Source organism: Oncorhynchus nerka, linkage group LG2 (assembly GCF_034236695.1).
Source record: "Oncorhynchus nerka isolate Pitt River linkage group LG2, Oner_Uvic_2.0, whole genome shotgun sequence".
Taxonomy (NCBI): domain Eukaryota; kingdom Metazoa; phylum Chordata; class Actinopteri; order Salmoniformes; family Salmonidae; genus Oncorhynchus; species Oncorhynchus nerka.
In genome coordinates, this window is record NC_088397.1 from 38394601 (window position 1) to 38418775 (window position 24175).

The 24175-nt window shown below is 41.5% G+C and overlaps 1 protein-coding gene across 1 annotated transcript in view; it reads left to right on the forward strand.

Annotated features, from left to right (window-relative positions):
* Nucleotides 1-24175, forward strand: part of LOC115144747 (receptor-type tyrosine-protein phosphatase T-like) — a 184927-nt gene that overhangs the window by 43569 nt on the left and 117183 nt on the right. Inside the window, exon 8 of the mRNA XM_065021624.1 lies at nucleotides 4547-4734. Coding sequence (XP_064877696.1) covers nucleotides 4547-4734 — 188 coding nt within the window. The remainder of the gene's footprint in view (nucleotides 1-4546; nucleotides 4735-24175) is intronic.

Below are 24175 nucleotides of genomic sequence, written 5' to 3' on the forward strand. Positions count from 1 at the left end.
CTAAGGGGTGTGAATACTAATGGTAATTAGATGTTTCCATATTTAATTTTCAATTAATTTGCTAACATTTATAAAAACAGGTTTCTTTGTATTGGGCTACTGTGTGTAGCTGGGTGAGAAAAACAATCTATGTAATACATTTTGAATTCAGTATGTAACACAACAAAATGTGGAATAAGTCAAGGGGTGACTAGACTTTCTGAGGGTACTGTGTGGGTACTTTCTGAGGGCCAGGCCTATACTGTAAATTGCAGTCTGGATGTGCCAAATGTAGTCAATAAGCAATATTAAATTCACTACGCTTTTGATAAGGCTTAAAAATACTGTAGAATTCTAATCAAATTCTAATAAAAACAAAACAACTTATTTTAAATAGGCTATAAATACATTTACAGGCACCATCATTTCTCCCGGTGGGTGTATAATACAGACAATACCATTTAGACTATGGAGGGTTTTACGAACATCCAAACTTTTCACAGGAGCTGGAAAAAGATCCAGACAATGGAAGGTTATGTGACTGACCGTCTCAATAAACCAACTAGGCTCGTAATTTAACAATGTATTTGTATTTACAGATTGAATACAAGTTTGTTATTAAGGCACATGAAAGTTTACATGTTCCAGAAGGCATTTCTGCCGAAAAACAATTTTGATTAAAAAAATGTTCATGTTCAAATGGCTCTCCTGTGAAGTAGTGACGCGCTACATGCTTAGTTTCCTTAAATGAGTCACATATGCACATCCAAACTTTTCACAGGAGCTGGATAAAGATCCAATATAAAGAGAAAGGGGGAATATCCACTTACTATTATACTGCTTGCAAAATGTAATGTTTAATAAACATCATGGAACCATCTTACAGATCACATTAGCACTTCTCCAGAAATAGCTGAATAAATTGCATTGCATTCAACCCCATGTACGTTCTCGTCATAAACTCTTGGACGGTGAATATTTCTAATAAGTTTTTTTTTTTTTATCAAATGAAATGAAAAATAATGAAACTGTTTTTTAAACCAGCAACAATATAGATAGGACCGGGTCAGCAGCATGATATCATAAATCGCATCTCTCGTTTCATTGCACTGTTGGCACAGTGCACACACAGGCCTAAATGCAGGCTTAAATGGAAGGAGAATGAAACGAGTCACATTTGAATGAAAGAAAACTGATTTAATTGAAACTACCAAATGTCAGTTTTTAACAATATACATATTTTATACAATATTCTGCCCATATTTATATTTTTGGAGGAATTGTATAAACTGATTTTGTAGGTATAGTATGCTATAGGCCTACATAGGCTACTGTAAAATCGAAACACCCTAACATGTCGTTATTTAGCGAAAATATCAGCAAAACATCGTAAATAATAAAGACCAGGATCAGCACCTTTTCATCAATAAAAGGTCATGCATAATCTCAAAATGCAGTGGTCAAAGGATGTAGTATCTGTGCTCAAAGATGCCCTCTGGTGGTAAAATTGATCATTAAGGGCAAGTACTGTAAAGCGCTGAACCATACCACAGCATACCACCCTATACTGCAACTTTTAAATGAGGAACCACTGTATGTGCAAGGCAGATTCTCTCAAAAATCTGCTGTTGATTTGACAGTATAGGAGGACTGAATCGTTTGGAGTCTTTGGTCTTTGGTAATCGGACAAGGGGTGCTCTTTGATAATGGGGATGGATAGCCTACTTAAACAAGCAAAATACAGGTACTGTATGTTAATTGTGAATAATGAAAAAGATTGAGGGCAAAGCACTCTCAGTACACCATTAAAACCCTTTATTCATAGGCTACTTTTGACTAATGGCCAGGATAAAAAGACGCACATATGCGATGCTGCTAAACCAGCCCTGATCAAGGGGAGGGTAGGATATGCTTGGTGTTTAATAGTTTTGTATGTTTCTTTTGGGATGGCAGGTAGCCTAGTGGTTAGAGCGTTGGGGCATTAACTGAAAGTTTGCTAGATTGAATCCCCGAGCTGACAAGGTAAAAATCGGTCTTTCTGCCCCTGAACTAGGCCGTCATTATAAATAAGAATGTGTTCTTAACTGACTTGCCTAGTTAAATAAAGGTTAAAATAATAAAAAGAAAAAAATCTTAATGAGATTCACCCGTACAAAAGGCACATCTCTCCTTCCATGGGCAATGTGCGCCATGACTGAATAGGCTACACTTCCACTCTCAAAATCCAAGCTATTATCAACTGCATTACTTTTAAGACCTGCTTTTTGTGGGTCTTAAAACTTATCAAAAGTGCTGGCTGAAATGATCACTTTTGCGCTTGTTTTTAAGGACACACCTTAATCATTGCCACCCCTCCCACCTCGCAAGCAAGCTGATGTTAGACAGGTAAATTGCCGAATCTGGCACGAGGGCTGGAAAATGCCAGTGTGCCAGTTTTGACACAACGAAATTGAAAACTAACGTGAATTTGAAACTTGCGCCTCCTTAGAGCCAGTCGAAAATAGAGCTCTAAGTGTGTAATTAAGATGCAAATATCCACATGAATAAAACACGGGTGATTTTAGCCTACAACATTTGCAATGGTACTTTAGGTATTTCATGCTTGTAATATGGAGAATTTCTCTGCCACTCATCTCCTGATTCCTCTTCTTAATGGACTCATTAGAAGCAATGTACTACTTCAAACTCACCAATCCTAATCTTAGGAAGACTCAATTACAAGAATGTATTTCAAGTAGTAAAGCAAAGTGTCTCTTGGATTATCCATTTAACTTTGAATATCATCATTAATGACTGAGTAGCAGCGAGATAAAGGAAGGCTGTTGTCTGGAAACAGGGTCTGTGGAGAGTCAACTGTAAGAGTTTGAAGATCTCATGCTTTTAAAGTTTTTCAAGAACTGCAGAGAGCTAGAGAGGTCTCCACTGAAAGAAATCAAATCAAATCAAATTGTATTGGTCACATTAACCTGTTGAGCAGATGTTATTGTGGGTGTAGCGAAATGCTTGTGCTTCTAGCTCAGACGATGCAGTAATATGTAATAATTACACAACATATACACACAAATCTAAGTAAAGGAATGGATTTAAGAATATATAAATATATGTATGAGCAATGTCAGAGTGGCATAGAATAAGATACAGTAGAATAGTATAGGATAGAGTATATACATATGAGATGGGTATTGCAAGATATGTAGACAGTGACTAGTGTTCCATTTATTAAACTGGCCAGTGATTTTAAGCCTGTATATACTGTAGGCAGCAGCCTCTATGTGCTTCTGGATCATAGCGGGGTGAACAGGCAGTGGCTCGGATGGTTGTTGTCCTTGATGATCTTTTTGGCCTTCCTGTGACATCGGGTGCTGTAGGTGTCCTGGAGGGCAGGTAGTTTGCCACGGGTGATGCGTTGGGCAGACCGCACCACCCTCTGGTGAGCCCTGTGGTTGCGGGCAGGGCCTCGAGCTTAATGATGAGCTTGTAGGGTACTATGGTGTTGAATGCTGAGCTTTAGTCAATGAACAGAATTCTTACATATCTATTCCTCTTGTCCAGATGGGACAGGGCAGAATGCAGTGTGATGGCGATTGCAAAATCTGTGGATCTATTGGGGCGGTAAGCACATTGAAGTGGGTCTAGGGTAACAGGTAAGGTAGAGGTGATATGATCCTTGACTAGTCTCTCAAGGCACTTTATGATGACAGGAGTGCTACGGGGCAATAGTCATTTAGTTCAATTAACTTTGCTTTCTTGGGTACAGGAACAATGGTGGCCATCTTGAAGCATGTGGGGACAGCAGACTAGGATACTGAGAGATTGAATATGTTCGTAAACACACCAGCCAGCTGGTCTGGGCATGCTCTAAGGATGCGGCTAGGGATGCCGTCTGGGCCGGCAGCCTTGCGAGGGTTAACACGCTGAAATGTCTTACTCACATCATCCACAGAGAAGGAGAGGCGACTGTCATTGGTATCGGGCCACATCGGTGGCATTGTGTTACCCTCAAAGCAGGCAAAGAAGGTGTTTGGCTTGTCTGGAAGCAAGACGTCGGTGTCCGCGACGTGGCTGGTTTTTCTTGTGTAGTCGGTGATTGTCTGTAGACCCTGCCACATCGTGTCTGAGCCGTTGAACAGTGTATTCGTCAATATTATTCTCGGATGCTACCTGGAACATATCCCAGTCCGCGTGATCAAAACAATCTTGAAGCGTGGATTCTGATTGGTCAGACCAGCGTTGAATAGTCCTTAGCACGTGTACTTCCTATTTGAGTTTCTGCCCATAGGATGGGAGAAGCAAAATGGATTCGTGGTCAGATTTGCCCGAAAAGAGGGCAGGGGAGGGCCTTCTAGGCATCCCAGAAGTTGGAGTAACAGTGGTTGAGTGTTTTAGCAGCGCGGGTACTACAGTCAATATGTTTGGGAGAACAACATTTCATGAAAACAAGAGATTTCATTATATTAAAATGTGTTCCATTGCATCCTTCTTACACAGACTGACCGCTATGTGGTTCAATGCTAACCCAAATATCACAGAGTAAGTGGATACTGGGTGTGTTCTCCTTGTTCCACAGACAGCAGCCATAGTGAGTTGGCTCAGCCATCGTTGACCATCCAGACGTACCCATACGGGGGCTGTGAGTCAGTAGAGATGTCCTACCAAGCAGGCCAGTTCCAGCCAGCCATCCGTGTAGCCGACCTCCTCCAGCACATCACCCAGATGAAGTGTGGCCAGGGCTACGGCTTCAAGGAAGAGTATGAGGTAAGAATGGTTAGTACGGTTTTATCAACATTGCAGGGAATTCTAAGTGTGGTTTTTGACATGAGGTCGCGTCAATGTGGCCAGGAACTGTCCAATATCGTCAGTTTGCACTTTTACAAGACGTCCTATTGTTGTTTGCGATCTGTTTGAGTTGATTTAATTCCTTGCCCCATATGCATTACCATTAGCTCACATCTCTGTTTGAATGATATGATGACATCTAATTTGCACTTTCCCTCTTTAGAATAAGGGAAACACATCAAATATTTATTGAAAATCACATTTAAAAACATCATTAGTATTCTCTGAAATATTAAACAGACTTCCACCCAATCCTATTGATCAATGCTCGACTCGTCTTGGAATATGATTTTTTATTACTCGGCATTGCATCTTAAGTCCAGTAAAGTATTTAAATTTGAAGGTGGCACAAAAGTGACATATAAGTTAAGCTATGTGGCATAATACAATTAAATATGCCCACAGTCATATTCCTAATGCCAAATCACTCCTCCAATTATTTTTCATTTTCTCCTGAGAGTGAAAAGCATGGAACTATCAATATTACTGAAGATATACCTATTTACCTATACATAGCTGGTTCAGCCTTTTTTTAAGAGTGCCTGCTAAATGACTCAGATGTGAATGTAAAAATAACTCTAGCAGAGATGGGACCAAATCACAAAAACGTCTCATGTCACAAGGACCAAGTCTCAAGTTGAGTCCCAAAAAGATTGGGTCAAGTCTTGAGTCAAGCCCAAGTCGTGCATTCTACAGTAGAGGTCGACCGATTATGATTTTTTTCAACGCCGATACCGCTACCGATTATTGGAGGCCCAAAAAAAGCCGATACCGATTAATCGGCCGATTTAAAAAATATATATTTTTTGTAATAATGACAATTACAACAATACTGAATGAACACTTATTTTAACTTAATATAATGCATATCAATAAAATCAATTTAGCCTCAAGTAAATAATTAAACATGTTCAATTTGGTTTAAATAATGCAAAAACAAAGTGTTGGAGAAGAAAGTAAAAGTGCAATATGTGCTATGTAAGAAAGCTAACATTTCAGTTCCTTGCTCAGAACATGAGAACATATGAAAGCTGGTGGTTCCTTTTAACATGAGTCGTCAATATTCCCTGGTAAGAAGTTTTAGGTTGTAGTTATTATAGGAATTATAGGACTATTTCCCTCTATACCATTTGTATTTCATTAACCTTTGACTATTGGATGTTCTTATAGGCACTTTAGTATTTCCAGTGTAACAGTATAGCTTCCGTCCCTCTCCTCGCTCCTCCCTGGGCTCGAACCAGCAACACAATGACAACAGCCACCATCGAAGCAGCGTTACCCATGCAGAGCAAGGGAAACAACCACCCCAAGGCTCAGAGCGAGTGAAGTTTGAAAAACTATTAGCGCACGCTAACTAGCTAGCCATTTCACTTCGGTTACACCAGCCTCATCTCGGGAGTTGATAGGCTTGAAGTCATAAACAAGCCTCATCACGGGAGTTGATAGGCTTGAAGTCATTAACGGCGCAATGCTTGACGCACAACGAAGAGCTGCTGGCAAAATGCACGACAGTGCTGTTTGAATGAATGTTCTGCCTACCACCGCTCAGTCAGATACTTAGATACTTGAATGCTTGTATGCTCAGTCAGATTATATGCAACGCAGGACACACTAGATAATATCTAGTAATATCGGCGCCCAAAAATACCGAACGTTATGAAAACTTGAAATCGGCCCTTAATTAATCGGCCATTCCGATTAATCGGTCGACCTCTATTCCACAGTAAGAGCAAGTCAACTTAAGTCGAGTCAAAATCTTTTTCAAGTTTCAAGTCAAGTAAAATAAATCTATACATGCAATGACTTTTTCAACTACTACTAACCGTTGTCTATTTATTGAGGCTACAAGACAGCCCTTTTCATTATTTTCTCTACAACACAAAAAAATGTAATAATTAATATTGACAACAAATTCCAAATGCAACTAAATTATACATTTCAAGCAATTTTGACATGCTAAAAGACCAATAGGCATATGCTAGTAATTGTTCCTTGATGCCCCATTGCTGGTGATCTTGCAAAGTAAATGGTTAATTTACTTGATCACCCAAAAGTTGTTTTTTTATATTAATTTATGGCAATCGTCTCTCACTCCAATTTGATGTTTGTGCTGCACCCGATCCTATAGCTGTACAGCAAATCAGCAATCTGCTCGCCAGCTCACTGGTTTTCAAACTTTTTTTGAGACCCCCAAAAAGGAATGTTTCAAAGCTTGCGACCCCCACACACGCACATGCGCACAATCACTGCGCAAATGTCATTACAGCCATAAACAGTGATGCACACGATACATAAATACACTTTGTTTTACTCCTGCATTTTGATCTGAAAGTGATTCATGTTAGCCGTCGATATCGAGTAGGGATATCATGTCGCATTACCACTCCTCTGGATTCCAGAGCAAGCAGGATGGCATGGCCTAACTGTAAGCAGCGGAGGGTGGATGGTGCAGGATCGGATGGGAAACATGATCCGTCTTCCTCACAAATATCATAATTAATTGGCCAGAATATGTTAAACCTTCATTCCCTAAGTATTGAGGTTGTGCAATGTTACAGCTATCTTTAAACATATTGCCAGTACCACCACTGAGGTATATAATTATAACCCAACCACACTAGGCCTATCTGAAATATGAAGATGATCAATGAAATCACCAGATAGCGTCCATAGCAGATTGCTAAACAGTACTTTCTATGGATAATATTAATGTAATGTAAGTAGGCTACTCTGTTTTTGCCAGACAAAACCTGAGAAAATGAAACAAGGGCTTTCTGGTCACTAATCTGAATATGTGCACCTGCCTTTGTGCACTAATGATGATGACTGGTCATTGGTCAACAGTCAAGACACACAACTTTTTGGTTCTGAAGCACAGATTCAATGTTTTTGATCGAATAAGCAAAGGTATAAATACAAAATACAAATGATAAAAAATATTTTTCCCATTCAGTTTCATGAGTTCTTCTTCTTATTCATTTCATATCCTGAGATTTTATCGTATTCTGAAAATATTGTATATTTTATAAAATATTATATAGGCCTAATTCAATTGGTGCTAATTCCCCACCTGAGGAAGTGGAAACTCAAAACACATAAACTAGGTCGCTACCTCTAAATTGAACATCTACTGCTAGTAGCCATGTATTAATCTACTGTACGATGGCAGATTTCACACGCTCTGTATTTCAAAGCCATATCAGATAACTTGATTGTAAAACAGTGTGCTTTGAGCTCAATAATGATTGTTGAGAAATACATTATATTATACATACAGAAAGTGGAGACTCCTCTCTTTATTGAGGATAATTTTTTCTCCCACATTTGGTGTTTTTTCCCCGCAATTGAATTTTGAAATGTTATACAATCATGATGGGCACATGAGGGAGAGAGAGAGTGTGAGAAGCTCGCTCATTATAGCAGCCACAGCGAAACGGCCTGGCACAGCAGAATATTGAGGATAATACACTTTACTGTTTAACAAATTCATGATTTTATCTGCCCCAAAAATGGGACAATTGGATTGAGGTGACCAGATAGAATGTGTAGCTTGCACCAATGCGTCCAATTCAAAATGTAACTCGCACAGGGTCGCAAAATGCGACTAAATAGTCTGGAGCCCTGATAGTTGTCTATTCCCACTTGTATTAACTTTCCCTTTCATTAAAAAAGTCAGCCTTCCAGCAACACACTGCTGTGGGTAGGTCTTCTAGAGAAAGCCATTCCTAAGGCTCTGTAATACAATACTTTACTGATACTCTTACTGTTATGGTAATTAAGTAAATTAAGTGTTTCTTCCTCTTCTTGGTACATAAGGGCCAAAATTCATAGTGTAGGAAAGGAAGAATCTTAGAGCTTTGTTAAGGTTAAGGTTGTGAAGGTTCTATTCAACTTCTTTGCTGTAGGACTCCAGTAGCTTCCTGTCTTTAACATGAGATGCATTGCCTTTTCCCTCACTCACTGTGCCTGCACTGATAAAGCCAGCAATTGAGCCTGTTATTTAAAGGGTCATCCATCAGCGGGGATATTTTATAACGCCTTTTTGTTATATCACTTCCCCCTCTAACCTGATTTGCCTCACAATTTCAGCACCTATCCCATTGCAAATTAAGTTGGCACTCCTTTGGCACTTATATTTTACTCGCTGCCTGTTTGTCCATGCTTGCTTATAAAATATAAAGGTCGTATTTTTTCATACGGTCGATGGGGAAAGTTGGCATGCATTCCCAAACATGACTTGTGGATCGTGACTGCGGGCGGAGAATATCTTCAGAGACATACATTCAGTGCTTTCTATTATGGTGAAGAAGTTTTTCATGTTTTCATTTGTGTTCTGTCATTATGTGCTTCAGTATCGTTTATGACTTGTTCAACGATTGTGTGGGGGTTGTGAACCTGCGTGTGTGTGTGTGTGTGTGTGTGTGTGTGTGTGTGTGTGTGTGTGCGCGGGCATGCATTTGTATGTGCGTGAGTGTGTGTGTGTGTGTGTGAAATAGATAGCATGTGAAAGAGAATGAGAAGGAGACAGGACTAAAGAGAGGCAGAGAAAGAGGGAGGGAGGGTGGGAGAGATAAATAGATATCTGGGGACTGATTAAAGGCGATAGCGGCCACCTGTGTGTGTTTGTCAGCATAATCGGTCTATTACTCACATCCTGACAGATGCACTGAGAGAGGGAGACAGCCCTCACTGGCACAAACCACACACATGGATGGGCCCACATAAACAAACAGGGGAACGGAGCACTTAACATGGACATCTAGAGACACAAAGAACAAGGAGAGGACAAATTGAATCAAAGTCAAAAGCATTTGGACATTTGGTCGCCGTCATAAAGGGACCCGACCTCAATCGCTAGCACATTGGTTTGAGATAGAACCCTCTACCCCCTTCTCTGTGTGTGACATTGTATGCTAACAATGGATGGAACCCAAATGGCACCCTATTCCCCTTATAGTGCACTACTTTTAAAGGGGAATGGAAACACTATGATTTAGAACGCCAGCTAGCTGTACCTGTAAATCACCATATTCACATTGTTGCGTCACTGGCAGGAGAGTACATTTTGGAACTCCCAAAAGAGTCAGAGATTGAGTTTATTACAGAGAATTAAATAATATTAGTTAGGGAGCCAATAAACCTGTTTGAGCCGATCATTGCCCCAGAACAAAGAGTTTGTTCTCGTAGCAGTAACAACACAGATATACCGCCTGAAACAACTCAGCTAGAGGGTCGGCTTAGACGAACACAAACTAGTGTGAGTGGGTGTGCTGCCAAATAATGGCTAGATTGTGTGTATTGTAGAGAGATGGTGTCGATACAGCACAAAATCCCAGAGGATGGTGGCAGTCAGAGGTTCCTGTCAGTCTGTCTGGATGGGGACGTGTTTACTGGACGTGTCACTAATCCTTATGAAGGACTTCCTGGCAGAAGAGGTTACTCAACCAGTCAGCAGCTGATATGCCAGTTAAATAATTGGTAACATTTTGCTTGATTATACATTGTTTAAGTTTAATATCAGTAGTGGCTCAATATATATAATCAGTATCCTATAACGACGCTTATCACCAGCGCTGTTTGGCACAATGGTGACACATTTATTTACCTTTTGATTAGACTACTGGAGTTTGAATCGCAGACAGCATCATGATTCATGAAATTTAATTCTAACCAATAATGGGGAGTGCTCATTATAAATACATTGTGATTTAGTTTCGGTATCAGACTAACTTTTCTTATGATTTTGTTTTCAGCACGTACAGGCTGACAGTTTATCGCCAGTTCACCTTATGGGCACATGGGAGAATTGGACGAGGTGTATGGCGTCTCATCCCTGCGTGTGTCGTTTCTTGCATAAGGCGCGCATAGCCAGAAGCAAAGGAATTGAAGAAACGTTTGAATAAAACCAGTTCATTTAGTAAATCGAGCCTAGCCTAAAACATATACCAAATGCCTGCGCCTTATGTAAAAATAGTATTAGTGAGCTTGTCCACTTTAACAACAGGTTCAAGCGTAACCAGATAAACTACTTTCAGTGCGCACTAATCCCATGTCCCTGACGCTAGAGTAGTGACTTCAACTAGCCTTGGCTACAATCTATTGGAAAGTAATGGTAACTACACTGAGTAGCTAGTTGTCAAAGTAGACTATAATAATATATGCCATTTAGCAGATGCCTTTATCCAAAGCAAACTGGGTACATGACAGTGGAAACAGATCATAGAAACAGGATTACAATGTTGATATCATGGATGGTCAGTCCTTGCATCTATAGCTCTGTCTGTGAATTTCAGAGTGGTTACATTTCTCCAGCCCCATCCCTCAGCTTTTTACCGGAAAAAAAGAGCAAGGAGACACTTTGTTAATTAACATGCAGATTAAAGACACACCAAAGTATGTTACAGATACTATAAAAATGTTCCATCACTCATACAGTTAGTGAATACACAGCATCCAGCACAGCAAACAATCAATCACTCAAATGTATTTTACCAAAGCCCTTTTTACATCAAAATAATAACCACTGTGGTTATAGAGGGTGCAACAATTCAACACCTCAGGAGCAAATGTCAGTTGGCTTTTCATAGCTGAGCATTCATAGGTTGAGAGAGAGAGTCGAAACGGCAGGACCGAGACAAGGTAGCACATCCATTGAAAAGGGTAAAAAAAAGATTCCCTTTATGGATGGGTGTATCTTTGAATTCGCTGTTGAATGGCCTGCTACTTCTCCATTTTCGGAGCACCACCCCGCTCCCCCAAAGTGATCGATAGTATTTCTTGGTTCTGTGATGATTGTGATTCTGAGCTCTCAGGTTCATACAGCGAGCTCTGGTCTTCACTGATCTCACTCTCCGTCAGGTCCATCTGTGGCGTAGAGGGGCAAGACTCGGTTGTATACTGATGGTCGTGAGCACAATCTAGCTGGGCCCCGACCTCTTTAGTAATCGTCCCGGTGGTGTCACGCCCTGACCTTAGAGAGCCTTTTTATTTCTCTATGTGGTTAGGTCGGGGTGTGATTTGGTTGGGCATTCTAGTTTTTCTATTTCTTCGTTGGCCGGGTATGGTTCCCAATCAGAGGCAGCTGTCTATCGTTGTCTCTGATTGGGGATCATACTTAGGCAGCCTTTTTTCCACCTTTAGTTCGTGAGATCTTGCTTTTGTATAGTTGCTGTGTTAGCGCTACAAAACGTTACATTCGTTTTTTTTGGTGGTAATCAAATAATGAAAGATGTACACTTACAACGCTGCACCTTGGTCCAATCCTTCTCTAAACGATCGTGACAGGTGGACCTCTTCACCACCGCAGCACATGAACACTGTGGCACCAAGGGGTCAGTTTGGCATGCTGTACTAACTGTTATTCTCTGTTGGTAGAAAACAATTAAGGCATCTATTAGTCTATAGTTATATTCAAGAATATACTTGAAATAAACAATAGCCTTAGAAATAACATGGATTTGCATGTCATCCTGAAAACAAACGTTTTATTAAGACAACATAACCCAGATATATCAGTTGGCATTGACAAGATACCTGTCATGTAGGCTTTGTCAACACACACACAGAAAATACAGGGACATTTATTTTTCAGCAAACATTAGCTATGTCAACTTCAGCCTATCTAAATGAGGTGGAGCTAACAAAACATTACAAAAACCAAATCTGTCAACAAAATGTATTACACTAAGTTATTTGAGGTGGAAGCTAGCTAAAGAAACTAACGTCACCTAATAACAGGGGTACACGTATGAACTATGTTGCAGTTGAGTTGCTTGCTAACATTATTTGCTGGGGGGTGTTACACAAAACACTTCCGACTCAATTAGCTAGTTTCCTTCAAGTAGAGTTACAACAAAATTGTTCAGTGTCTAACGCTAGCCTAGTCAACAACAGTCATAACCGGTTAACGTTACCTCAGGCTCCATTGCATTGACTCGCGTCACCTCCTCCATTTAGTCGCTTTTGCTTGACTCCAAAGTCAGCGAACACCAGCCTGTGTATCACCAGTGTATCACCGCCTAGTAAGGCAACTAAACGGCCACAACCGCAGGGCTCTCCAGAGGGTGTTGCCACAGGAAGGCCAAAAAGATCATCAATGACAACAACCACCCGAGCCACTGCCTGTTCACCCCGCTATCATCCAGAAGGCGAGGTCATTACAGGTGCATCAAAGCAGGGAACGAGAGACTGAAAAACAGCTTCTATTTCAAAGCCATCAGACTGTTAAACAGCTATCACTAACACAGAGAAGCTGCTGCCTACAAACAGACTTGAAGAATCATTGACCACTTTAATAAAGGGAACACTAGTCACTTTAATAATACTACTTTAATAATGTTTACATAGCTTGCATTACTCCTCTCATGTACAGTGGGGAGAACAAGTATTTGATACACTGCCGATTTTGCAGGTATTCCTACTTACAAAGCATGTAGAGGTCTGTAATTTGTATCATAGGTACACTTCAACTGTGAGAGACAGAATCTAAAACAAAAATTCAGAAAATCACATTGTATGATTTTTAATTTGCATTTCTCAAGTCTCAAAATGGCAACCTATTCCCTATAGAGTGCAGGACCAATAGGGCTTTGGTCAAAAGTAGTACACTATATAGAGAATAGGGTGCCATTTGGGACACTGGCCAAAACTAGGGCTGGAACTGCATAAATGCACTAGCATCCAGGAGTACTCACAATCAGCGTCTCTATTATTAATGTACATTTTCAAAGGTTTGGTTGAGTTGTTTTTGCAACTATGTACTGTATGTGAGCATGCCTGTCTGTGTATGTATTGCTCTGAACATGAGCCTCTCTGTGTTCGTTTGTGTGTGCATGCGTGTGTATATGTTTGTGCTTGTGTGTTGTTTGTGTATGTCCACACGCAAGAGTGTGTTTATGCATTCGTCCATTTGTCTTCATGCGTGTGTCCTTGCACGTGTGTATGTGTGATGATGAGGCTGTGGGGGAGGCAATGCTTCCTCTGCCCTATGGGTTTTCATTTCTCTGCGTACAGAGACCCTCTCTCCCTCCCACACCCCTGCCTCTATCTTATCACATCACCACCGTCTACCAGGGGACGAGAGTGTGGGAGTTCTCCCTCTTCACTTTCTCTTTCCTCTCTCTTTTTCTTTTTCAAGAATATTAATATGCGCAAAAAACTACAGATTGGAGATGAGAGGGATTGCATTAAGGGAATTTTCTTTTTCTTTTTGAAAAAAAATCAGCAATCCCCTGACCGTAAAGTAAAAGGGAAGTTGAACGTTTTGCCGCAGGCGTGCAATTATTCACCTCACTCCCACTTGCTCTCATTATCGGACAGGAAACGATGGATAGATAAACACTAGCCAGAGTGAGCCATCGGACTGCAACACACTGGCATAGAGGCCCGGATCGTGTTCATTAGGTCATGCAGCAGAAACACAAGCATTACTGAAGTCCAGGTATGGAGGGGCCCTGTTTAGTTCTGCTTTCTTTGGTGCCTGATGAACATGACACTGAAATCTTTGTTTCTAAACGCTCAAACACAGGTGTTGCCAGAGATACCCATTATTACATGAGTCATGGATTTGGGGTTGATTGGTTGATTTTATTGTTTTTATTTGACAGTTTATTTGACAAATGCATATACACACAGTTCATACATTTTACAAACTTGACAGGGATAACACAAAGTGAATGACTAATTTTCATTGCGGTACAGACATAGATGTATTACAAAGATACAGATAGTCATCAGCCAGCTTTTGACATTGTTTATAAAATAAGTTCTGGTCAGTATAGCTTTAAGTTGTTGCTTTAGTTTGTTCCACTCATCCGCGCTGGTATATAGAAAGGTGTTCTTACCTGATAGACTCTTTAAATTTGAAACAGTCAATATCAGTCTTAAATAATTGGATAGCTACCTGGGGCTGAGGCAGTAAAAATTATGTGGACAAGAACAAGTTGAAAGATAGCTGCACGCAGCAATGCCAGGGTTCAGCTATGGGCCTCATCATGACAAATTGGACACATTGCCCTAGGATGAGCTACTATTGTACTGTTTACCACAATTGACAAATATCAGAACTCAAAATCAAACTGACCATGCAATTTGCGTTTGATGTATCTTTGACATTTTTTTTTATGATGTTCACTAAATTAAATGTCTTTTCCAGAATCACTGCACCAAATTTGGCATATAGCATCTATGGATATACATATTCAAACCCAATATATTTCAAGATTAGCTGAAACAATATGGCCGTCAATTAACTTGCATTAATGTTTTCTCCCGTCCAACAGTGCCACCATGCAGCCACACTTTACAGGATAGCTAGACTCATATCCCTGAGCATGTGTGCAAACTTTCATCACTCTTTCATCAAACTGATCAAGAGATACTGTATAAACATGTGCCCATTGTAGCACCGCCATGCGGTCGATCTGAATGTCCTTGCGTATGTTGAGTCTTTTGACAGTGTAAATCGGATTGATATGTTATGTGCCAGACCATGTGAATGTTTGTTGTTTGAGATACTGCCCTGGAAAATATTACCTTGGCAGACTTTGGTCAATAGATCTATTGATGCCATGTATCAAGTTTTGTACAGATCGGTCATTCAGTACCAAAGTAGTGTTTTAAGTGTTTTTACAAAATTCTAAGTGGCGGAAAATCCGTAATGGCGGACTTCATGGTACCTTCAGGGAAATGTGTTCCTTGTGAGGAGAGGGACCTATGTACCGAATTTCACGACACAGGATGAGGGGTGTGAGCTTTCAACATTTGCTTGCTAAAGCACCAGCATGTGGCCAATTGGCGTGGCATCGCATGAGAGGGTGTGACCCAAGCAAGGTTGCACCCACCTAGGACTTACCATCTCACAGGAATTGACATATTTCCACAAACTTTATGCGGAACTGGAATAATAATAATAACGGCAACAAATACATTAGTGTTTCTCCAACTTCACTGCTGAACCCCTAGTGAATACAACCCTTTACTCTATAGACAGCCAGCCTAGCTGCAAAGGAATCTGAACTCTGAGTGTTTAGCTATCATTTTATTTGATACATTCTTGCCTTATTCATTAATTTATTATTTACACATTTCCTAATTAGGGTTGACTCCTGAACCCATAGCTAACATGGGCTAAGAAATTATAGCATATAGCTTGTGTGTATATATATACACAACAGACTGGAACTATTGAACTACTCTGCACATAGTAAGAACTTGAATGAAAGGAAAAATTTTACTGGCTGAACTTTCTTGAACAAGCATCCGCCTCTTTGTATTATCGTCAGTTTGGAACACAGAGGGAATCACAAAAGCCAAGCTGTAACCAGGGGCGCTCTCTCCTCCAAGAGTGGCAAAGCAACATGTTTTAATCATGTTTCAAGAGGACCGTTTTCTCTTTCCCTCTTTTCTCTCTTTCTCTCTCTTGCACTGTCTGTGTCTTGAAGGCTGCAGTACTGAGCCATTCATTTGTATCTTGAACTTTTTTTACATTCTCTGCCTTTGATCCCAGTGTTTGTGAGCTCTCGTCTGGCTTCCGCTGTGAATGCTGTTATCTGTCAAGGGAGTATCTGGTCAAATCAGCCTCTAAAGTCCATTGCGCATGAGATGGCACTGTCGAGCAAGATGAAAAATAATCGAGAAAGCAAGCACTGAGTCGAGAGTGCAGAGGATGGGTCACGCGAAAAGAGGATGAGTGCCGCGAGCGCACAGACCAGTTGAGAAAGAAATTTGGTTGAGAGAACAGGATGTTCGGCGAGAGGGCTCACTTTGGGGGAGCACAATATTATTGCTGCTGATCAAAAATGAATTAATGACTACAAAAATATAGATCTGTATGCAAGGAAACATGGTTCAAATGTGTAAAACCATTTAAAATCATCATTGTCAACCAACAGTCACTTGTCTTGACACCTTTGGGTTTCAATTGATATTTTTCCTGGATTGGATTTCAGGCTAGTGGGAAGGGGGCTTTGAGGTGGGTCACTTTCACTGGTGTGATGGAAGAGCTAACAAATGCTTGCCCTTGGCCAATCCAGTGTTGTGTCGAGTGATTGGTTGAGTCTTCTTGGGTACATGATGTCAAACAGATGTGCTTCAGAGCTGTCTGTTTAGCTTGCTAGCCAGCTTGAAAAGTAAGCACCAAATGACTTGGTAAAACCAGCTTCAACTTGATATATAAGCAAGGTAATTGGGAAATAAGTGAAATAGCTATATTATACCTTGAGTGGAATCTACTTAGGTCTAGCTAACACAATGTGCCATAGGAACACAGGAGTGGGCCTCTATACGCCTATGTAGATATTCCATTAAAAATCAGCCGGATCCAGCTACAACAGTCATTTACAACATTAACAATATCTACATTGTATTTCTGATCAATTTTATGCTATTTTAATGGACAAAAAATGTGCTTTTCTTTCAAAAACAAGGACATTTCTAAGTGACCCCAAACTTTTGAACGGTAGTGTATGTGCTGAGTTGTGTAAGGCACAAGATGAGTTTGGGAACACCCATGACCCCAAAACTATTGGAAGAACATTACGTGAAGATCAAAGGTGACTCACAGGTCCTAACTTGGCATCCCCTGCCTTGTAGGTGTATTGGTCTAGGGCGATGAAGTAGAAGCCTGAATCCACCTTGTCAGACATATGTTATCTACACACACACTGACCCATCTCCTGAGAACAACTGCAGTGAGAGAGGGAGTAAAAATGCAATGTCAGGAAATGTCATATGCAGAATCCAATTGGAGTTGAAAAGTTTGTTTTGTATTCAAGGTAACAGTCAATTTTATGACTGCTGCTGTATCAAATGAGGCAACTATTGATAATCCTTTCGCAAAATAAGTGATAACATACTATGTGGGACTGAGCCGAGCTATACCAATCCATGCCACTCGTCAGTCAGCATGGCTCTGTATTGAACAATGCCTCCATACAACGTCAAAGCAATTAGAGGAACTCTCAGTACCACTAATGATTAAGTTACGGGCAGGGGTCTAATGCTGCCGGAGCGCGGAGGTGTGGCGCTCCCTCACGTTTTTCCAATTTGAAAATACACAGAGCTGGTATAACTATTTCTGGAAAATTCATTCTGATACCTTCTAAATAAAGTATATTTAATTACCCGGTCTTCTCTCTGATGGTGGAGAGATTGATGAAGAACTGTAGGCTAAGTGACTGCGGAGGCCCGTCGGAGGCTTGATCACTTTGGCCAATTAGAATGTTGAATTTTTTTTTTAAATTCACTTTGTCTGCCTTGATGTTCATAGAACTCCATGGACCCCCTCTTGCGCAGTGGAACCCAGAACGACATGTGACCAGGCGACACCGTTCTGCTGAGGATGCTAAAACCAGAGTGAATGTAGCCCTGCTTGGGATATTTAGCCTACATTGGCTATTAGTTGAGACGCAGGCCCCGTTCTAGCTTGGTATCATGCCTGCTCTCGCTCTCCCTCCCTGGCGCTTGAGGGCGCCAGGCTGCCCAGCACTACGCACTCCTGCCACCATCATTACGCACGCCTGATCCCCTCGTCACGCGCATCAGCAATTCATTGCACTCACATGGACTCAATCACTTGTGTTATTTCCTTCCGTATATCTGTCTGTTCCCCGCTATCTGTCTGTTCCCCGCTTCAGCATTGATTGTCGTATGTCTTTGTTTTACCCGGTTCTGACGCTGTTCCTGTCCTGTTCCATGTCAGTGTAAATTAAATGTTCACTCTCCGTACCTGCTTCTCATCTCCAACGTCGGTTCTTACACTTGGTATGTCAGGGTGTGCAATTGTAAATGGGAATTCAAAATCAAATCAAATGTATTTATGTAGCCCTTCGTACATCAGCTGATATCTCAAAGTACTGTACAGAAACCCAGCCTAAAACCCCAAACAGCAAGCAATGCAGGTATAGAAGCACAGTGGCTAGGAAAAACTCCCTAGAAAGGCCAAAACCTAGGAAGAAACCTAGAGAGGAACCAGGCTATGAGGGGTGGCCAGTCCTCTTCTGGCTGTGCCAGGTGGAGATTATAACAGAACATGGCCAAGATGTTCAAATGTTCATAAATGACCAGCATGGTCAAATAATATTAATCACAGGCAGAATAGTTGAAACTGGAGCAGCAGCACAGCCAGGTGGACTGGGGACAACAAGGAGTCATCATGCCAGGGATTCCTGAGGCATGGTCCTAGGGTTCAGGTCCTCCGAGAGAGAGAAAGAGAGAATTAGAGAGAGCATACTTAAATTCACACAGGACACCGGATAGGACAGGAGAAGTACTCCAGATATAACAAACTGACCCTAGCCCCCCGACACATAAACTACTGCAGCATAAATACTGGAGGCTGAGACAGGAGGGGTCAGGAGACACTGTGGTGATGGTATCCGATGATACCCCCGGACAGGGCCAAACAGGAAGCATATAACCCCACCCACTTTGCCAAAGCACAGCCCCCACACCACTAGAGGGATGTCTTCAACCACGAACTTACCATCCTGAGACAAGGCCGAGTATAGCCCACAAAGATCTCCGTAATGATGGAAGTGGGCCAAGCTGGAGGTAATCATGCATTTGGGTTATAGTTTGAGATGCATGAGTACACCACAACAAAAACTTGATTTTGTCCATGAGTGGCCCAGTCAGAGCCCGGACTTGAACCCAATCGAACATCTCTGTCAACCTGACAGAGCCGGAGAGGATCTGCAGAGAAGAATGGGAGAAACTCAAATACAGCTTGTAGCTTGGCACACCCAAGAACACTCAAGGTTCTAATCTCTGCCAAAGGTGCTTCAGCAAAGTACTTATTAAATGTTCTGATGTCATATTTCTGTTTAAAAAAACATTTTTGCTTTGTCATTATGGGGTATTGTGTAGTTTGATGAGAAAAGTAAAACAGAAAGGCTGCAACGTAACAAAATGTGGAGAAAGTCAAGGGGTCTGAATAATTCCCAAATGCACTTTATACTGATGCCACACCTCATCTCTGATTCTCCGCTATGCATGAAATATCAATTGCGCCTATAAGCTATTTAGTATGATCTCAATCAAATGATACATAGCCTATAGGCTATAGGCTACGAAGTGCATGTTCGGAGAAGCACAGATCAAGTTATATTCCTTAAACAGCTGTCGGGATGGTGTAAATAAAACTAGGCTGCATTACACACCGCATTGGATATTCCAACCCTGAGCCCAGCATGCTCTGGTCTTGCTGCACATTTTGTGGTGTGCTTCTTAAGCAATTGCTGTGCTGGGTAGGGCGACGGGGTTAGTTCAGGAGGAGTCAAAAGTTTACTCAGAATTTCTTGTTGTCGATTAGTGCATTTTTGGGACTAGATCTATCTTGCGTGTGGACTAGCCTAAATTCTATTCAGTCTGCGAAGTAGAGCGCGAAGATGAGAAGCTTGCTAATACTATAATTGAATTCATTAAAAACAATATGTTTCCTGCCAATGATGTATTTATCTGATTTAATTATTTGCAAACAGGGACAGTTTCGTTGCAAACAAGACACACTGATCTGGAATTAGAGAAATATATGATAAGATGGACAAATGCACTTATCTCTCTGTCCATTCTTAGCCCCTAATTCCAGTCATTTGTTTGCGCTAATAGTTGCATAAAATGTTTATAAAAGGCATTTTTTTCTTGGACCTGCAAATACGATGATAGATTCATGCCATGCTTTTACTAAACGCAGCAACAACAAAAAACATCCCATTTTCAGGACCCTGTTTTTCAAAGATAATTCGTAAAAATCCAAATAACTTCTCAGATCTTCATTGTAAATGGTTTAAACACTGGTTCCCTTGCTTGTTCACTGAACCATAAACAATTAATGAACATACACCTGTGGAATGGTCGTTAAGACACTAACAGCTTACAGACGGTAGACAATTAAGGTCACAGTGAAAACCTAGGACACCAAAAAGGCCTTTCTACTGACTCTGAAAAACAGCAAAAGAAAGATGCCCAGGCTCCTTGCTCATCTGCGTGAATGAGCCTTAGGCATGCTGCAAGGAGGCATGAGGACTGCAGATGTGGTCAGGGCAATAAATTGCAATGTCCATACTGTGAGACGCCTAACACAGCGCTACAGGGAGACAGGACGGACAGTTGATTGTCCTCACAGTGGCAGACCACGTGTAACAACAGCTGCACAGTATCGGTACATTCCAACACCACATCTGCGGGACAGGTACAAGATAGCAACAACAACTGCCCGAGTTACACCAGAAATGCGCAATCCCTCCATTAGTGCTCAGACTGTCCACAATAGGCTGAGAGAGGCTGGACTGAGGGCTTGTAGGCCTATTGTAAGGCAGGTCCATACCAGACATCACCGACGACAACGTCGCTCCATATGGGCACAAACCCACCGTCGCTGGACCAGACAGGACTGGCAAAAAGTGTGCTCTTCACTGACGAGTCGCGGTTTTGTCTCACCAGGGGTGATGGTCACATTCGCGTTTAGCGTCGAAGGAATGCGCGTTACACCGCGGCCTGTACTCCGGAGCGGGATTGATTTGGAGGTGGAGGGTCCGTCATGCGAAGAGCACGGATCTCAATCCCATTGAGCACGTCTTGGACCTGTTGGATCGGACGGTGAGGGCTAGGGCCATTACCTCAGAACTGTCCGGGAACTTGCAGGTGCCTTGGTGGAAGAGTGGGGTAACATCTCATAGCAAAAACTGGCAAAGCTGGTGCAGTCCACGAGGAGGAGATGCACTGCAGTACTTAATGCAGCTGGTGGCCACACCAGATACTGACTGTTACTTTTGATTTTGGCCCCCCCTTTGTTCAGGGACACATTATTCAATTTCTGTTTGTCACATGTCTGTGGAACTTGTTCAGTTTGTATCTTAGTTGTTGAATATTGTTATGTTCATACAAATATTTACACATGTTAAGTTTGCTGAAAATAAACGCAGTTGACAGTGAGAGGATGTTTCTTTTTTTGCTAAGTTTATAATGGAGAACTTTCCACCCCTACTCTTGTCCAAGGTGTTCTGCAAACCCACAACCTTCTGGCCCGCAGCCCTGTGCATCACAATTCCTGTGTCGCCCTTCAATGATGACAGGACGAAGAACAGTTTCAAAAACTGCATATCTAAGGCTCTGGTCTGTCCAAGAAGTGAGGGTAAACGGTAGTCATGTTCTCTACTATGCACTTTGTTTTAACTATTATTTTGGGTATACGTTCAGGGAGGGCTTAGGTAAAATATATTTTTCTGAAGGAAGGGCCATCCATTTTCACTTCAGAGAGGTCCGATGTAACCCTTATTTCAGTCCCTTAGGCATAATATAATCAGAGTGGTTAAAGTTAGGGTTAGGTTTAAAATATTTTCAGAAGATAAATGTTGAAATAGGTGGGGTTTAGCCATAATAATTATTACTCTGTGGCTGTGTTAAGTAGTGATGATTATACAGATGTAAAATATTGCCATTCGGAGAGCAAGATTTTTGGGAGAAATCCATGTGGGAATGCAGTTTATTTGTGAGAGTAACTTCTGAGTCTTGTAGTAAGTAAATCTGCAAAACAAAACAAAAATCTCTGCTCTCTAATTAATATTTTGGTGCAACAATGATGTTCTGCTCGCTCAAAGTCACACTTGCATCTCAAGTTTAATTTGCGCGTCCTGCTGCCCTCGATCACATTCTGCTCTCTCGATTGGTCTGTGCACTCGCCGCACTCATCTTCTGCTCGCTGGACCCATCCTCTGTGCTCTCGAATCAGCGTTTGCTTGCTCAATGTTTCATCTTGCTCGACAGCACCATCTCGCACGCAATGGACTTTAGAGGCTGATTTTACAGCATAAGATATGCCCCTGTAAATTTGGCTTTGCTTTGTTCCGGCTGTGTCCTGGCTGTTTCTTTCAGGGGGGGCTTGCCGTCAGCCTGCCAACACACAAACTAACTGCTTTATTCCATGGTGAGCCCAAGCACAGGAACCTATCTGATTAATTAAATGGAAAGTTAGTCTGACTGCCCAGTCATAGTACACTACTTTTGACTAGGGTCCATAAGGCTCTGGTCAAAAGTAGTGCTCAATGTTCGGAATATAGTGCCATTTGGGATGCACACTTTGATTACTAATGTAGGCTTGCCATTGTAAAACCATAGAGTTCCTGTATTAATAACAAGCATTCAATTTCAACCATCTGTCATGGTGAAGTCCAGGTTGAGTATGCATTCAAAATGCCACAAATCCATCTATTTTATTTATGCACAGCAATTATGCTGTCAGGTTGAAGGGAATGCCATAGGTCTATTTCAGTGCAAAGCTCTTTCTAGAGTTGCTTGATTAGATGAGAAACGTCCAGAAGTACACTAAATGGTAAAATATTGTGGACACCTGCTTGTCAAATATCTCATTCCAAAATCATTGTCATTAATATGGAGTTGGTCCCCCCTTTTCTGCAAATATTTCTGCTACAACAGCATCCACTCTTCTGGGAAGACTTTCCACTACATGTTGGAACATTGCTGCGGGGTCTTGCTTCCATTCAGCTACAAGAGCATTAGTGAGGTCGGCACTGATGTTGGTCTGACTCGGAGTCAACGTTCCAATTCATCCCAAAAGGTGTTTGATGGGGTTGAGGTCAGGGCTCTGTGCAGGCCAGTCAAGTTCTTCCACAACGATCTCGACAAACAATTTCTGTATGGACCTCGCTTTGTGCACGTGGCATTGTAATGCTGAAACAGGAAAGGGCGTTCCCCAAACCATACCCCGTTCATTCTTCTGCCAATGTTTGTCTATGAAGATTGCATGGCTGTGTGCTCAATTCTATACACCTGTCAGCAACGGGTGTGGCTGAAATAGCCGAATCCACTAACCACTAAGGGGGTCTACAATTTATATAGAGAAACAGAAAGCTCTGAGAATATACCCATCAATCATCCTCAGTGTGTCTTGCTGTACAGTATATCTGTTAGTGCCATTTCTGAGTGGTGTGGACCTGAGCCAGTGTTGGCGAGTAGCTCTATTTCACGCTCAGGAAGAAGACGGATGTACCATGATGGAGTAGAATTCTCAGGGTCTTTACTCTCACGGCTGCCAGTGTTGTTACAGAGGGCAGAGAGAGAGCCATTTATGCCACGGCCAATCACGACAGAGTTGGGCAACAGGATATTACAGCTCTAACAGGAAGTAATCGGAGGGAGTGGATTACAGACTTCCCTCAGAAAGCATTCACCTTTGAGCTTAATAATAAACTCCCTGTTTGGGGGCAAGACAGTAAATCAATTTTTCAGTGGACTGGGAAATGAGGAATCAACGTCTGGTAAATGGGTCAAATGGTATGTTGTTGTCTGCAAGTTAAGCTGTGCAAGAGAAAGCTTGTTGTATCGGCAGTTTAGCATAGATATC